General features: G+C 48.1%; 5 protein-coding genes across 5 annotated transcripts; 3 read left to right on the top strand and 2 right to left on the bottom strand.

Annotated features, from left to right (window-relative positions):
* Positions 1 to 108: 108 nt before the first annotated feature.
* On the top strand, positions 109 to 1,947 carry N7517_002719 (CBS domain-containing protein; the record flags this gene model as incomplete). Its single annotated transcript, XM_056720449.1, has 5 exons — positions 109 to 492; positions 552 to 1,024; positions 1,083 to 1,200; positions 1,252 to 1,430; positions 1,485 to 1,947. 5 exons carry the CDS (start codon positions 109 to 111, stop codon positions 1,945 to 1,947), a joined length of 1,617 nt encoding a protein of 538 aa, XP_056584584.1.
* A 3,692-nt stretch (positions 1,948 to 5,639) lies between these two features.
* Positions 5,640 to 7,014, bottom strand: N7517_002718 (uncharacterized protein; the record flags this gene model as incomplete). The annotated part of the gene is made up of 2 exons (XM_056720448.1): positions 5,640 to 6,882; positions 6,935 to 7,014. Coding segments are annotated over 2 exons (1,323 nt in total), but the record flags the coding sequence as incomplete, so codon positions are not given.
* A 2,065-nt stretch (positions 7,015 to 9,079) lies between these two features.
* On the bottom strand, positions 9,080 to 11,433 carry N7517_002717 (VHS domain protein; the record flags this gene model as incomplete). Its single annotated transcript, XM_056720447.1, has 7 exons — positions 9,080 to 9,280; positions 9,332 to 10,342; positions 10,408 to 10,680; positions 10,733 to 11,026; positions 11,084 to 11,159; positions 11,214 to 11,301; positions 11,367 to 11,433. The coding sequence occupies 7 exons, from the start codon at positions 11,431 to 11,433 to the stop codon at positions 9,080 to 9,082; spliced, it is 2,010 nt and encodes a 669-aa protein (XP_056584582.1).
* Positions 11,434 to 11,723: 290 nt separating this feature from the next.
* Positions 11,724 to 12,928, top strand: N7517_002716 (ribosome biogenesis TSR3 family protein; the record flags this gene model as incomplete). Its single annotated transcript, XM_056720446.1, has 3 exons — positions 11,724 to 11,968; positions 12,026 to 12,162; positions 12,228 to 12,928. 3 exons carry the CDS (start codon positions 11,724 to 11,726, stop codon positions 12,926 to 12,928), a joined length of 1,083 nt encoding a protein of 360 aa, XP_056584581.1.
* An 845-nt stretch (positions 12,929 to 13,773) lies between these two features.
* On the top strand, positions 13,774 to 15,294 carry N7517_002715 (uncharacterized protein; the record flags this gene model as incomplete). The annotated part of the gene is made up of 2 exons (XM_056720445.1): positions 13,774 to 14,264; positions 15,240 to 15,294. 2 exons carry the CDS (start codon positions 13,774 to 13,776, stop codon positions 15,292 to 15,294), a joined length of 546 nt encoding a protein of 181 aa, XP_056584580.1.
* Between the last annotated feature and the right edge of the window lie 847 nt (positions 15,295 to 16,141).

Raw genomic sequence — 16,141 nt, 5'->3', positions numbered from 1 at the left:
ATCAACATCACCTGATGACCTCAGTAGGGTCAAGCAACATCTTGTATTTTGCATTTCGCAACATATTAACCCTTGTCTTTGACTAACCTCTTGAGGATAATTTATGACATGGCGGACCGTTTACACTCTCGCGAAGGGTCCGAAACTTCCCTCAACAATGCATCCATTGCTTCCCCGCGATCCAGCACCGAGTCCCGCTCTCCCTCTACACGAAACCAACTCCGCGTTTCCCACATACCACCAGCAAACCACCAGCACAGACAAAGCTTGAGCGAGTCACTTCGCGGCCCACCCGGTTCTCCCCGTGCACGCCGACAGCCATCTCTCCCACAGTCTGCCATCCAGAGCCTTATCGACAATCCCCCGCCACCGAAGAATAGTGACCCTGCCTTTATTGGTCGTGATTGGAGAGAGATCTCAATTGGCGAGCTGGTTAGCCCAGATGATTTGAAGTTTGTGGAGCTTGATACGGGCATCGAAGAGGCGACGAACGTGAGTACATCACAAAAGCAACACTCCCTGTCATTGGACTAACATACTCGTCCAACTAGATCTTGATTGATTCGGGTGCGGCCGTGCTGTTAATCCGCGAGACCTCTGAAGCCACTTCTGCCGTCGGCACATTTGACTATGCCGATCTCAACTCCTATCTCCTGTTGGCAGCGGGCCTGACACACCCCGACGAAGCGCACCGAGCGTCATATGAAGAGCTAGCCAAGAAAGCTCACGACGGCGTGCCTATTCCGCTAAGAGATGTCAAGAAGTTTGGTATGGAGAAGGAGCCGCTGATAAACTTGCCGACGTCAGCCAATGTCTTGACCGCAGTTGAGATCTTTGGTGGTGGTGTTCACCGGGTTGTGGTGGTCAATGAGTCAAATGACCAAGAAGTGGTTGGGATCTTCAGCCAGTTCCGACTGGTCAAATTCCTCTGGGAAAATGGTCGCAGCTTCCCCATCATTGAAGAGCTCTACCCAAAGGCTCTGCGTGAGCTGGGGATTGGATCCCATGAAGTGATCTCCATCAAGTAAGTTATTTTGGTGTTTTTTTGAAGAACAGTCTAACCGCCAATTTGTCATTTACAGTGGTGATAAACCCCTCTCAGATGCTCTTCATGTGATGAACAATGAGGGTATGTCCTCAATCGTAGTTGTTGATAGCTACTTGAACGTGCTTGGGAATATCTCCACAGCGGATGTTAAGGTATGTGACGAGAGCCACCTTGGCTGGCAAGATTTACTCACAATTTCGCAGCTTTTGACCCGATCATCTTCATTGCCACTTCTCCAAAACACCTGCACTCACTTCATCTCAGTCATACTGTCTACACGGGGGGTGATTGAGGGCAAAGACTCATTCCCGGTCTTCCACGTCAATCCTGCATCGACCCTGGCTCACACAGTCGCAAAGATCGTGGCAACTCGATCACATCGGTAAGTACTACACACTTTGGATCTAAGCAGAAGATGTACTGACTGCTGCTTTAGGCTTTGGGTCACCGATCCATTATCTCCAACCTCATCAGGACCGCCAACTCCATCGCATTCTTCAGTACACATTCCTCTTTCCAACAGCGTCAGCCCGCCTACCGGATTGTATACTGGACCTTCACCACCACCATCTCCTTCTGCACAGCCCTCTCAATACACCCCTCACCTACCGGCTCCTAACCTCCCCTACACATACCCAGCTCCAGGCGTGTCGGTGCCAGTGCCATCCCCCATATCGCATTCTGCTCCCTCGTCAACCCAAGACGGAGCCCGGCTGTCCGGTCGCCTAGTCGGAGTAGTCAGCTTGACTGACATCCTGAATTTGCATGCCCGAGCCAGCGGGCTAAACCCAGCTGACCCCGCTGAGTCACGTAGCCGCCGCCGCCGCAGTAGTTCCTCGAGCCAGAGTGTCCGCCGCAGTGGTGACATTGGCCGGGAGCTTTTCAGCCGTGGCATGTAAAAGCATAAACTGCGTTTCGCACTTGGGCTCTATTGCAGAGCATATTCTCAGTACACTTGTATTTTGAAAACCCCAACATACGCACTCGCTCTGTCCGACGTGCTTGGGTCTGTTAGAAGCCCAGCCAGTCATGAATATTTGTCAGTTCATCAGTCATACAAATAGGACGCAAGCGGATGGACCTCTAGGCTTGGCCAGCCTCTCGTTATCGTCTTTCGCAGCGGATATGATTTCCATCGTGGATTAGCATTACCAAATAACGTTGGAACTTCAATTGAATATATCCCTACGTAGCAGTCACTCGCGTACATCCCGGGTGGACCCTGTGATTTGTTGCCTCTGAATTCCGCGTCTCTACCTTACCAAATGAACCAGATCTATACATCCACAACAAGCTAAGATCGACCATTATCGGACAAGACCGAACCCACGTCTCCCCGCTAATCAGACAAACCCAAGTCCGGGCAAAAGCCGAATATTCACCTAATTCGCATGGTGCTCCACAAAAAGAAAACTGTAAAATAGCACCCTAATCCCACACTCCAACCCTCCTCCCGGAGAAACATATCCAGAATCCACAAACCAGTCTTATTGTGTCCCATCCAACACCGTCCAGCGGCGCAAGCACCACACACGCAATGCTATCCACTCCAGCACATCCAGGACCACACTCAGTCCTCGTATTCTGTCATTTAGATAGGCATTTTGCGTGGAATTGGGTTTGAGCCTGATTCAGGTAGTGGCGTTGATCAGCTGCAGGGTTTCCTAAATGTTATTGTGTTGTGCGTAGATTTGGTGTAAGCTGGTTCATTTCTGCGATTTGGCTTCCTGCCTCTCACTGGCTCGTCATCTTTTTCGCTAACACTCATGTTTGCACGGTGTCATGTGCGGCATCGCCGGATTAAGTATGTCGGCGGGTTTTGATTTTGGCTGTTTTGGAATAGAAAGATATTGCTTACTGAAATTATGCTTGTTGGATTTGAAGATAGTTTTCTATGCATGTCACGAGGATATTGTTCTACTCGACTACGAATAAGATCTAGAATAAAACGATAATCTTTAAAGAGAAATATTGAGCTTAGACCAAGATCACCCTGTAAAATCTGGGGAAGGTCAATCCCACGAACCCACACTTGTTCCCCACCTTGCCCATCTAGCCGGGTCTCGTATTGAGCCACTTTTGCTCCACCGTACCGAGAGACCAGACTAGACGCTGATCATCGACATACCCCTTGGGGAATTTCGGGGTGCATTGGGGATTGTGATTGGGTACTGTAGGGTTTTCTCAATTAGGAAAGTCTTGAAAGGTAGTTTAGAGAGGACGTTGCTCAGGTTTAGGTTTAGTTTCATTTTGAATAAGTCGAGAATATTGAGGTATAGACGGAGCACATAAGGAATAACAGAAGTAATCGACAGACGAAGATAGCGCCATTTGACCCAGTGCATTTCCAAATCGACCGACCTGGACTCCATGGCCTGATCGGTCTTACTAAATGGTGGATGCCTGGTCAGGCCACCATTAGAAAATACCTCAAATGCAGGTACGCATGCCCTAAGTCTAAAAAGGAGTTAGTCAAAAACAGAACTCGCCAATTATCCCCTATCAAAGTCTATATCCATCGCCATCACTATCACTATCCATGGACCTATCACCGACCTGAGAACTCACCCACATACTAATCAAAAAATCTGACAGGCCACCCACTGAACCCCCAAGCCACAAACCCCGCGTTGAAATCGATAAGTAAAATGGAAAAAGAAAAAAAAAACCTTGGGAGAACCGCCACCAATCACCCCTCCGCAAGTGTGCACGGGGCAGCATTGCAGTCTCAACCGCAACCAACTATAAAACTCCAATCGTTAACCCACCTGGGCAAGCATTTGGAACCCGTGGGTGGATGCTGGACCTAGCCCCGTTAGATCTGCACGGGGATCCCCTACTCCACCACGAGTTAGAGTTCTGTTGAAGGAAGACTTTTATCTTGCAGGGTTTGTGTGCCGACAATACCCATCTCTCAACCGCTGGTACGTTTCCCTCGGACTTGTCTCTCGGCCGTGGTAGAGGTGTCGATGGACTCTATACTTTTCATGGGTCAGTGCGGGCGCTAGTTTGCTGTTGGCCAATTAAATTGGCTTCCGAGGCTGATCAAGCTGCAACCTTAACCCCGCAATCTGGGATCCTGCAGGTCACTTTTCTTTTTCTTACAAATGGCTACTTTCGGGGTTTGCTGAGTTGCTGGGTTATTAATTTTAGTGTGTGAATATAGATTATATCTATACATGTTGCTCTACTTACTATTTGTAATAGCATTGCTAGGGGCTAGTAGGATATCAATATGTTGCATTGATAGAAAAAAAGAAATAAGATAGGTCGATCCTGCACGATCGCCGTTGATCCGTAATCCCGAGAACGCTTCAGCAGGGGTGGAAAGACACCAATTCCGCGGCGCACGGGGCACTTCAATCTTAATTTACTTTCCCTTAACGCCAAATTTGAAATCTACATGAGGAATCGGATCATTTACACCAGTCGGCTCAATTTGTAACTAGGCTAAGAAAGACTACATGGTCAGTACCAGTCGGAGACAATCCTGAGGTAACACACGAGATTGAGACCGAGATACGAGATTAGGGAAATTTAAAAGACCACAAAGGGAAAGCAGAGTTCCCCCTGCACCCAAGAGAAGATAACAAAAGTACATGTTTCCATTATCACGCAAGGCCTGGCCTGGGATCTACTGAAGGCTCTAGGGTTATGACATAGCACCGTTCACCCGCGGATGGTCACAGCCTGACAAAATGAAGACCGGGGTTTCCACGGTTGAAGATGGTCTGCTCGCTGGCACTAGATTAGGTACTTGGTCCATGAGGAACTACGTGGGTGAGTTGGGGCCTCAAATACTTCATAGCCCTGAGAGTCGTGTATTTTTTTAATGTGGGATGAACCTACGTAGGTAGGGCTAGAGACTTTTTGTCATGGGTGAACCTTTGTTGTGGAGTACTACTAAATGCGGTATTTTGAACGGGGAAGTGTGTGAACCCAATGGTTGAAATTTAATGCTCGAAGCTAAATACTAAAAATCATACTAGGGAAGAGAAAGGTAAAAATTCTTATGTCATGTCTGGACTCGGGAAAGCTATAGCTACAGCTCAGACAAGCTACAGCTACAGCTATAGCTGGTGGTGGAGCATAGAGTCTGAGACCCGATTTATCCCATAGGAAATGACGTACCAATAATCGCGCAGTGGGTTCTGAGAAAGGGACGCAATTTTTAGAGGGATTGAGGAATGCCGGATTAGGACACGGACATGGCGATGGTTGTTTGCGGATTGATGCAACGTTAACTCCACCAAGGTAAAAGCTTAATATGGAAATTGGAAAAGAACCTTGGGAAATGGATAGTAAATTCAAATAGTGAATTTGTTTCATCTTATTGTACATTAAAGGGAAATAAAGTAAAAATTAAATGATATATTCATCTGATACTCACAAACATTTTCAACCCTGACCCCTGTTCAGGATATTCAAATGAGAGCTAAATATGAGAAATAAATAAGATATGATACAGGAGCAAATGTGCAAAAGCCAACCCCATATATAGACGAAATGAAGATAAAGATCAAAAACAGCCAACAGCTACCTGGGTATATCAGGTATCATAGATCATAAGAGGCATGATAGACAGATGAGGCTAACAAGAGACGCTGGTGAAATCATCAATAGCGATAAAATCATCAAAGCCAAAAGGTTGATCACGATCGGATAGTGGAACAGTCGAGTTACCCAAGTGGGAAGCGAACTGGCTGAAATCCGTGAAATCAGGATCCATCCCCTCATGCGAGACCATAATGCCATCACCCCCGACCTTCCCAACCGGCGATATGGTAGTATGCACGGTGGCAGTTGTCGGCGACATCGGGGTGTTGGGAGTGGGGCAGAAGTCCGGAGTAGAGTGAGTGCCCGCCGACAGGGCCTCAATCTTAGGAGAGCCCATACTAGAGGGGGCAAGCTGGGAGTGGGAGAGGTGCGTGCTCTGCGTAAGGAGATGGAGGTCGTGGAAGTTATTCGAGGGCTGGGATTGGCCGCGCGAGTGACCATGGGTAGGGCCGTGGCCGGTGGGGCCCGACATGGATGCTGAGGGAAGCGGTGGAGCCTGGTGCTGCATAGGCAACTCCGGTGCGGACGCAAGGCGATCTCTGAACTGATGCATTTGGACTGCGGTGTCGTTCATCTGGGCCTGCTGCATCATTTGTTGCTGCCACATTTGCACGGCATGCGTGTCTGTGGGGGTTTGCCCAGGGGTTGGGTTTTGCTGCTGCATCGGGGCCCATGCGGGTACTTGGGAGTTCCAGGCTGGGGTTGAGACTTGTTGGTTCATGTAGGCTGGGACTTGTCCTGACGAGTCTCCTGAGGCTGAGAACATGCTGGAGTACGGCGTCTCGGAACCGTCCATGCAGCCCACGTAGGGCTGGGTGCTTTGGTCGTATGATGCCGTGGGCGATAGTACGTAGCTATCACTTGTTGGCATTGGGCTTGCCATTGAGCCTTGACCCTGGGAGAAGGAAGAGCGGATATTGGACAAGTCCAAGCTCATCTTGCGGGGACCACGATTGGCTGCTGGGCGCGGGGTCATGTGGCTGGCTCGCCGGCTGTGGATGGAAGATGCATTGAATTGCGTGCGAGCTGCAAAGGCGGCCAGTAGATGGTTTGTGAATTGCTTTTCGATTTCGTTGTTCTGATGTTGCAGCATAAGAATGCGCTTTTCTTGGTACCGCTCATCGACCTCTTCATACATGGCTTCTTTATCAACAATCTCCTTGGTGATGTGGAAAGCCTTGCCCGTACGCTTCTTATGCAACATAGAAGCCCGGTTCGCTGATTCCAGGCGAGCATCTAAGCTGCGATCCTTTCGCCGGGATGCAGCAATAAAGGCTCTGGGAGATTGTTAGTCAGGTCACTATTGTTTTCCCTATGTAATTCACATACCTCTCTTGGTTCTCCTCCCGCGAACGGGGGATAGGTGTGATATCTTGGTCTAGATCTGACAGAGGCATATTGGATAATATGCTTAAATGTTATGTCAGAGAATTTACAAGGGGGGAAAAGGTAAGATTAAATACTAAAAAAGATGAGGGGAATCAAAAAACTTAACAAGCTCGAGTCCAGAACCAAGGAACCGAGCCGATCACAGTTTGGGCTGCAAAACTTACGGCCGGTCCATGGTTTGCCCACTCCTTCCAGGCTCTAGAGCGCCACCGAAATATGGTGCCACTGGATCTCTAGGGATACTATTTCCAGGTTCCTAAGGCATACATATTGTTATCATTAATTTCAGATTAGGGCTAGAGGTCTAGACCATTGAGCAGTTAAGTGGGGAGGCGTTACTCTCTACTCCAGATCCCGAATGTATTCCCGATGTTACTCTATCGAGCCTGCAGATCATCTTCCTGAAGCGTTAGACCCCCCCCCCTTTCTTTTTCTTCTCTCTTCTGTGAGAAGTCTTCGGTAGCACACAGGAGAATGGTACCACGTGATAGCCGGATTGGTGAGGTTCTAGAGCTACCTATAGACCATACCACATGTTACCCAGTTCCGACATGAATTGCAAGGAAGATAGTCAAAGATCCTCTAGATCTATAGACAAGGTTACTGCACATCGGCTATGCAGTATTTTGGATACTCGATCGTCGATCGTCACATATTAGTGGGACCGATCGCTTAATACAACAGGTACATTATTATTGTCGCCTATCCAAAGGGACCACCTGGCGTAGGACCTGGATGTAGCTCTCGATCTGTCGGGTACATAGTATGCCTATCCTATTGCACAATCTGTACTACGTACGAACCGAAGAATAACCTGCAGGCAGCCAGGCAGTTATGATTATAAATAGTTCTTTAGCACTACGTAGAGTCCAAAAAAGGAGGTAGAGAGCGGTATTGAAGGAGACTGAGCTCCCGAACTATCGACATAAGGTAGGCACACGAGATTGATAGCCTAAGACATCTAGCACACTTTCCATCTCAAGAATATACGAAATCATGCCAAGTGACCATGGCAAGCACTAATAGCTGACACCGCATAATACACGATACAACATATGGGATCAACTGCCAGCTCAAATCCGTCTCCAAGTCCTTCAAATCCTCCTTCCTCTTTTGACCTCGGGATATATACCTGATATAGCTCTATCTCCCATGGAAAAACAACGCCATATTCAACATGGGGATTTGCCCTCGGTCTAAGCCACTAATCTCACCCGGCCGAGACTCGGCGATTTCGAGTTCAAATACCAACGCCACTGAATATTCCGATATCAGATTTATTCACATAAACCCCCAGCCTATTTTGTCCTAGAGACCTCGTATTGATTGAGACCAGGTGGAGACTGATCAGGCCGATCACCAAAATCCATCCCATCTCACATTCTCAGTATCTGCCTAGATCGGTAACACCCCAGATTCCACCAAAAAAGTTAAATTGGTCGATCTCTCGGAGAATCGTTGGCGTCCAGCATAGAAACCCCCACACTCACAGCCACAGTGCCCAATATCCATAAACCCACACTATAGTTCATGGTTCATACACACTTCCGCTCCGACAAGTGTGGGAAACTCGCACCGAGGTCTGCAGGCGGAGTTCCTTGTGTCCGGAGCTCCAGTCGTTACTTGGTTAGGACGGGAAGGTCACTCTGGGAGGGGTGATGCTATTAGAGTATGGCAAGGAACATCGGCCTCTCTCTCTTTCGCTTGGAGAGGACGGGGATTGGTTCATTGATTCGTTCCTGGCTACTTTCGTATCTGTATCATTGCGAATCAATCCATATCAGTCCTCTCATCGCGAGAGCAAAACAATTGCAAATGAAATCTTGTTTATAAACAGCATGAATAGGTAAAAGACGCTAAGTTCTCAATGAGTGCAAAGCCAAGGGAAAAGGACATCAAAATCAGAGAAGAGCCAAATCCGCCGATGATACTGCGCTGGAGAGTAGCCAGCATCAATACAATAAGAGCCACGGCTCAACGGGAGTGGATGCTAGATGGTCTGGGGCAAGCTCTCATCCAAACAGATCCGGAGGGAAATCTCGGACACAAACAAAAACAAAATAAAGTTCTGCGATCGGCGTTCGCTTAGGCGATGCCCAGCGGTGGCACCATCCCCTGTTCCTCGTGGGCCTCGCCGCCAAGCTTGTAAGACACCTTGAACCGAATTTTCACCGAGTTGCCCTTGCCAACATCAATTCCGTCCATGAGCATCTCCTGTTGGACCCCATTTTGCTGCTGGGGTGCAATGTCTCGGCCTGATTGCGGCCGAAGCTGTAGCGTATAGGACTAATTAATTGTCAGTAAACTCAGCTAGAAGCAGTATGGCAAATGGCTTACCTTTTCCACAGCGACCTGGAAATGAAGATCTCCAATAGGCTGGCTGGTTGTGTTTGAGAAGATGGCTACAACGTGGATTTGGCGCGGTTGGTTCGGAACCCGGCGCGCAGCAAACTCAACACGGAGCTGGGAGTTGAGGACTTGAATCTTATTGGTTGATGGAAGTGCATTACTCGCTGGCAATGAGGATGCAAAGTCCCACTCATCATCTTCCACTAGAGCTTCCCTTTGCGCCGGTTGCGGGGAAGGACCCGTGCCTCCAACCAGGTCAAGCAATGATGACGAAGCGGGAGCATGTTGGCTTTGCGCCGGTGGTAGGAAGGGACTGGATGTGGCCCGTGGGCTGGCAGAGACGAGCGATGCAAATGGGTCAGCCGCAGGTGGCGGAGGAGTCGCTTTGGATTGGACCTGGGGCGAGACCCCCATGACAGGTGTGGGAGATTGGGAAACAGGTCGTGAACTGTTAAAAGAAGCAAGGATATCATAATTGGGTTTGAAGGCTGTTGGTGCCTGCTGAGGTTGTGATGGAGCAGGCGGTGTTGAGCTTGCTGACATGGACGGGAAATTCACTTTGATATTGGTCAGTGCTGGTGCTTTGGGGAATATGGTGCCGCGATACATACCGGAAGATCCTAGAGAGATACCACCTCCGGGAGAGGGACCTTGCTCACCTAATGAAAGGCCGAGCAGGTCATTCTCCAAGGAATTACCACCCTGGGATGGGCCGGCCTCGTTACCGTTGGAGCTGGGTTCAGGCTCCGGGTCGAAATCGATAAGAGAGAGCTCGTTGTTTGCGTTTGTTGAGACTCCGGTCGTGGTTCCCAGCGTACCCTTGGGAATCTGAGATGCAGCATCCAGATCACCCTTCTTGACCAGCTTATACCGCTCGATTGTGCGGTGTATGCTGTCGTTTATCTCCAATAGCTTGTGCACGGCCTCGGGATCATCCGATTCCTCCTCGCACATTTTCTGGATTTTGGGGTGAGCGCTTTGCAAAGCACCCGCAAGTTCCTGGTAAAAGCGTCAGAGACCAATCGACTGGCGAACAAACACGCGGGATATTTGATATCATTTACCTCGAAAACATCGCCTTCGATGAGAGCTTCCCCGGGCTGTTGATTCTGCAGCATCTCTTCCAAAATCTTGGCCTTTTGTTGCACCTTAACAACCTCCTCCGCGGCCTTTGCTCGATAGTCAGTTTTATGCCGATTGTCGAATCCTGCCATAACCTTCATGAGCCGGTTCGCTTCCTGTAGATCGGCGGGAGTGCCTCTCCGAATCAACTCTTGGAGTTTGGCAGATTGCGCTTCCTTCTCTTCCTCTTCCATCTCATCGGCTGAGCGGAGATTCTAGGCAACGTTAATTTGACTCCGAAAACGATACCATGTGAGGGTCACATACATCACTTGGGTTCAAAACCGCGGCATCTTCTCGGCGGACCTCCGGGAACATATACCCCTTGTAAAGCAACAGACGATGCATATCCCGAATGAAGCCTAGGTCATCCTTGTATCGCGACGTCTGGCAGATAGTTTGGCGCCACTCCTCGATCGACTCCAAAATGCGGTGCTGGACCCTGGAGGATCGTATGGGTGGTCGCTCGGGGAATCTGCGGACCAATTCATTCAAGAATTCCTTTGTGCCGATCTGTAGATGGAACGGATATCCGCAGTTTTTGACGACAATATCGAGTAGCTAAGACCGTGGTTGTCAGTCTCCCCCGCGTCAGCTGTCATTTGAGCTCCCACGTACCGCCAACGCTAACAATGCGACATTCTGATTTCGGGAATTGATGAGATGAACGATATCGAATGCAGCTTCTCGGGGCCTAAGAAGTGAATTTATGAGTGTGCGCCATACAACATGGGTGGTTCCCACTCACGCATTGCCTTTCTTGGAGTTGATTAGATCCGCAACTTCGAGGTTCAGGGCCAGGTTCGGCTCGTAGTTTTGAGGATCGCAGGCATTTCCTGTGAATGATCAAAGCATCAGTATGAATTATTTTTTGTTACATTCATTCCAACACTATACTCACGAATTGCCCGCTGCAACGGCGAAGCGCCTGGCTCAGCGTAGACACCGAAGCGGTCCCTAGCCGCCATTCGTGCAGATGCAGCCTCCAGGATGACGGTGGACTGGAAAACAAGAGAGAAAAGGGTATTAATCGGATAAAGAGGGAGGTACTGGAAAGCACAAGGATCCAGAGGAGATGTGTACAGTCGCGGACGGGGGAGGCGGCGGGCGGAGAACCCGTTTAGCCTGCACGTGTGGCGCTTATGCTTGGCCTTGGGTCTTCTTTTTTTCAATCGCTGCGTTTACCACTACGGAATACTACAAAAAGCCTCAGGGTATTCTCGTATATTATTTTTAGATTTCGATCACATCATCCACCATGGTTCGCCACAAAAAAGATAACTTCGCGCGAGGAGGCAAGAAATTCAACAACCCCCGCCCCCGAGTGCCCCGCGGTGATGAAGAAGAAGTTGATGGCGCGACCTCCTCGAGGCCTCCTTACAAGGCTGCCTGCTGGGATATGGGACACTGCGATCCTAAGCGATGCTCAGGAAAGCGATTGATGAAGCTCGGTCTGATGCGGGAGCTTCACATTGGCCAACGGCACCCTGGCGTGATCGTGTCGTATGTTTCGCACCGCTTTTTTTGGTTTCCTTGGCTTGCATACTAACGATTTACTAGTCCAAATGCCAAGCGAATTATCTCTCCTGCGGACAAGGATATTATGGAGCAGCACGGTGCTGCCGTGGTGGAATGCTCGTGGATGCGAGTCAAGGAAGTGCCCTGGTCGCGGATCGGCGGAAAATGTGAACGACTTCGTATGTGATAAGAATTGGACAACGACGAGCTGGATCCATGAGATGCTAACTATCTTGATATATAGTTCCCTACCTTATCGCCGCCAACACGGTTAACTACGGCAAACCATGGCGTCTGAACTGCGTCGAAGCGCTCGCCGCTTGCTTCGCAATCTGCCGTCGCTTGGAATGGGCAGAAGATCTACTCAGGCATTTCAGTTACGGGCCCTCTTTCTTGGAAATCAACAAGGAACTTCTAGCACGCTACGCGGCCTGCGAAACAGAAGAGGATGTAAAGAGGACAGAAGAGGAATGGTTAACCAAGATTGAACGCGAATATGAAGACAGCCGCATCGATGGAGGTGATGATGTCTGGACCAAAGGCAACACCAATCGCTTGCCCGCGCGAACTTCAGACGACGAGGACGAGGAAAGTGGAGACGAAGAAGATGACGATAAGGATCCATTCGCGATTTCCGATGATTCTGAAGACGAAGAACAAATGGCCGAAATCCGCCGCAAGATTCTCAATTCTAAATCATTCAAGAATCCGGAAGAAGAGGAAAAGCAGCAGCCGGAGAAGATTTCTCGACCGGAGCAGCTGTATGTCGACTCGGATGCTGAGTCCGGCTCAGGAGGAAGCGAGGACGAGGCATTCGATAATATTATCAATGCGACGACGGTCACTGATCGCACTGGAATCAAAGCAATTCAGCAGCGTAAAGCAATTGAGACGCTGTCGGGCTCGTTCTCTCGGGCGGAGATTTCTGCCCCGAAGAAAGCGTGAAAGTGAGGTCCTATTGAACATCGATTGCCTTCCCACTCAATGCGCTCAAAATATATCACCATTTTCGGGAGTATATTGGGTGTTATCTCTTACAACGCCCACAGACAGCTCTAATGCTTGCGACCACTGCCCTAGCAGGTGCAGTTGATTCGTTCAATTTGAGTCTGCTATTCTGCTACCAGTATTAGCCCTCGCGGTCTCGTCATTAGGGACCATTTTTCTGAAAGTGCGTCTCAACAGCATTACCAAGTTTCCTTTTACTAGGCCATGTGACCTATGCAACTATATCCCTTGGTTAGGGCAAATATGTTTACATGCTCTATGTGTTATGACTCACGTCTCATTTTGTACTCAATATACTGGAAAGCGAAACAAATCGGGTATCATCCATGGATGACATCAAATTTACTATTTTTCTTCCAGGGTTTAGTGCCTATAGTTATAGTTTGGTCCCAAAGGACATAGTCTTACGCAGGCCAAATATGGAATCGGAGCAAGATCAAGGTAACCATGTAACCTCTGTCCTTCACTCACAGGAATCGTCCACCTTACAGATACGTATCATCACTCACAATACCTATCTTTCAAATACCCCCTTTGACGTCTCTCTCATCAACTCATTCAAGCCCATACAATAACAAAGATTGCTCACTGGAGCTGTCCATCAAACAGCGAACGCCGGCGACAGGTCAGCCCATATCAACGAAATGGACGCGAGTGTCATCCTTGGGCTCAAAGTACAAAACACAAAGATGGCATGCGACGTCGAAAAGCAGAACCAAAACATGGACTGCTTGTTCCTCGAAGAACCCAAATAGATAGAATCTGCAATTAATGCGCAGCACATGATCAATGATTTTAGACTGTCGTGGAATTCCACGCCGTCATATCATGCCGATATGCTCAAGGGGCCCCAGGAACAGAATGTATGGTTGAGGCAAACGATTAAGGAACAGGAAAAGATCATCATTAACCTCGCACAACGCCACGAAGAAGTCGCGGGCCAGCTTGAGCAACATACGGCAAAGGTTGTGTGCATGCTCAAGGAACAGACAAAGAAGATTGCCGACCTCGAGCCTGAAAAAGGAGAGCTAGTTCATGATCTCAAGGAGCAGACCAGAATAGCGTCTGTGCTGGAAAAGCGAGATACAAAGATGAAGAAAGTCTTCGGTGACACTGCCAGCATAATGTTCTTAGAGTTCGAGTATCAGGAAGAACTGATCAGCAAGATGGCACCAAACGACGGGGAGTATTTTCAGCCAACCCACGAGACCTTAGTGGATTTGGTTGAAAACATTGAACAATGGACAGCAGACGACGAATGTTCAGATATGATGTTCGAACTTGAAGATGAGCCGCAATTCGAACAGCTATATGCGGAGCTGTTGTCTCGATTTGATGAACAATCATGCCAGCTCAAAATACAGGCAATGAAGCTCAACAGACAGAAAAGCTTGATTGACGAACAAACGAGTACTATCTCCGAGCTCGAGGCGCAGAAACAAAAAATTGCTGGCGATCTCGAGGAACAAAATGGAAAGCTGGCTTTGATCCTTGAATATTCACAAGGAAATGGTGTGAAAGCTGTTGAACATTGGACCCTCTCATGATTGTTTGCTTGCACAGCAGATTGTTTGCAAGATATCAGGGTATAGATACCCTGCTTTTTACTAGATTGATCAACATTATCTTCCTCCCCTTCGTCAGTGGCCGTAAGAAAAGGCACCTCTCATCTCCTCGGCCGGATACTGGTATATAGAACCGAGCAGCATGAATTCAATTGAGGAACCGTAGGTATGACCAGTAGTCGGAATTTTCTCGCACTCAAACATACCCGGAATACCTGATTCGAACAAAGATGAAAGATTTGCAGGTTAGCAACCTGCCCGAGTCAATGAAGAATCTGAATTCAAGCGAGATTATAATCTATTTCCCCCTCACTTCACTGCACTCTCATCTATGGCCCTCCATATCTACACCCATCAAGTCTCATTGGCTCTCGTTCATGAATGTATATTAAACAACAAAGAATTAGGTTACACGCCATTCACATCACTCTCATCTCGACAGTCAATTGGCTAGCCAGGTTGCGGAAAGATATATTTAGATTTTGCCCAACCATTTTACAATCACATTGTATCCTAAAATTAAGGATCCAAGATCAAATTCTTCTCACTGCCGTTGCTGCCGGCAGAAACTGACGCTATGGTGCCGGTGGCATCGCGGACAATCGACTGCATGATGTTTGGGCCAAGAATGCGTTAACGAGTGTGAGGAAGCGTGGCGGATGAACGGGTTTGCATCAGTATAGACCGGACGGGTGGAAGTTCGACTGGGTCGGTACTTCCGCTTGGGAGCGTATCTAAAGGCGTTTTGACGTTGAGATGATGATGGGCTGGGTAGCAAGGGTAAAATCGTCGAAGGCATGTTGGAGGAACGAATCTCTTTGCCTGGTATAGATTAGGATTAGTCTCGCTCTGTAAATGTCCACAGATATTTAAATGCCTACCTGCTCACTTCTCGGGCTTCGTGCTGAATGTAAATAGATTATACAACCTGGTTTATCGACTTAAGATATTAAGTCGATTGAGCTCTGTGTTTTCTATGCCAGGGTAATCATAATAAGAAGTCTTGATGGGATGCCTAGGAAACGCAAGACCTAGAATATGCAAGGGCTAAAATAAATCCATTTTTCGAATTGAAGCTGATATGCAAGGCATAAATACAACTTTGTATACATGTCTAAGATCTCAGGCCAAAGAGACCTGATCAAATAACCCGTTCCGTGTTTAATCCTAGTAGTTCCCAGGAGATATACGGGGCTATTAGAGATGCCTACTACAGAGGCTTTATGGGGTGCATTTTCTCTTTCAGTCTATTCTTTATGTACCTGTTCTAGATCGAAGGGGCACCTTAATACGAGAGGCTAGACAAAGAAAAAGGCATCGGCCTACATAGTTTAACATAAGGAAATTATAGGCGAGACACTACTCAATAACACTATGAGTATCTTGGAGCCCGTCTAGTGGCATAGATGTTCAAAAAAACGAACAATTGTCCATTGTAAGCTATATAGACTGAAGTTTTGAATATATGTGTCGGTCTAATGTATATGAATATTGAATAGTCATATATTATTCAAGACATCATTCACTTATAAAATTCCAGGCTCTATAAAAGCACTAAATTCCGCGATGGCGGGGCAAAAGTCCG

The sequence above is a fragment of the Penicillium concentricum genome, assembly GCF_028827145.1.
Source record: "Penicillium concentricum strain IBT 3081 chromosome Unknown utg000001l_segment0_segment0, whole genome shotgun sequence".
Lineage (NCBI taxonomy): Eukaryota > Fungi > Ascomycota > Eurotiomycetes > Eurotiales > Aspergillaceae > Penicillium > Penicillium concentricum.
The sequence above is the reverse complement of the archived record's forward strand: the minus strand, read 5'-3'. Positions and strand labels throughout refer to the sequence as shown.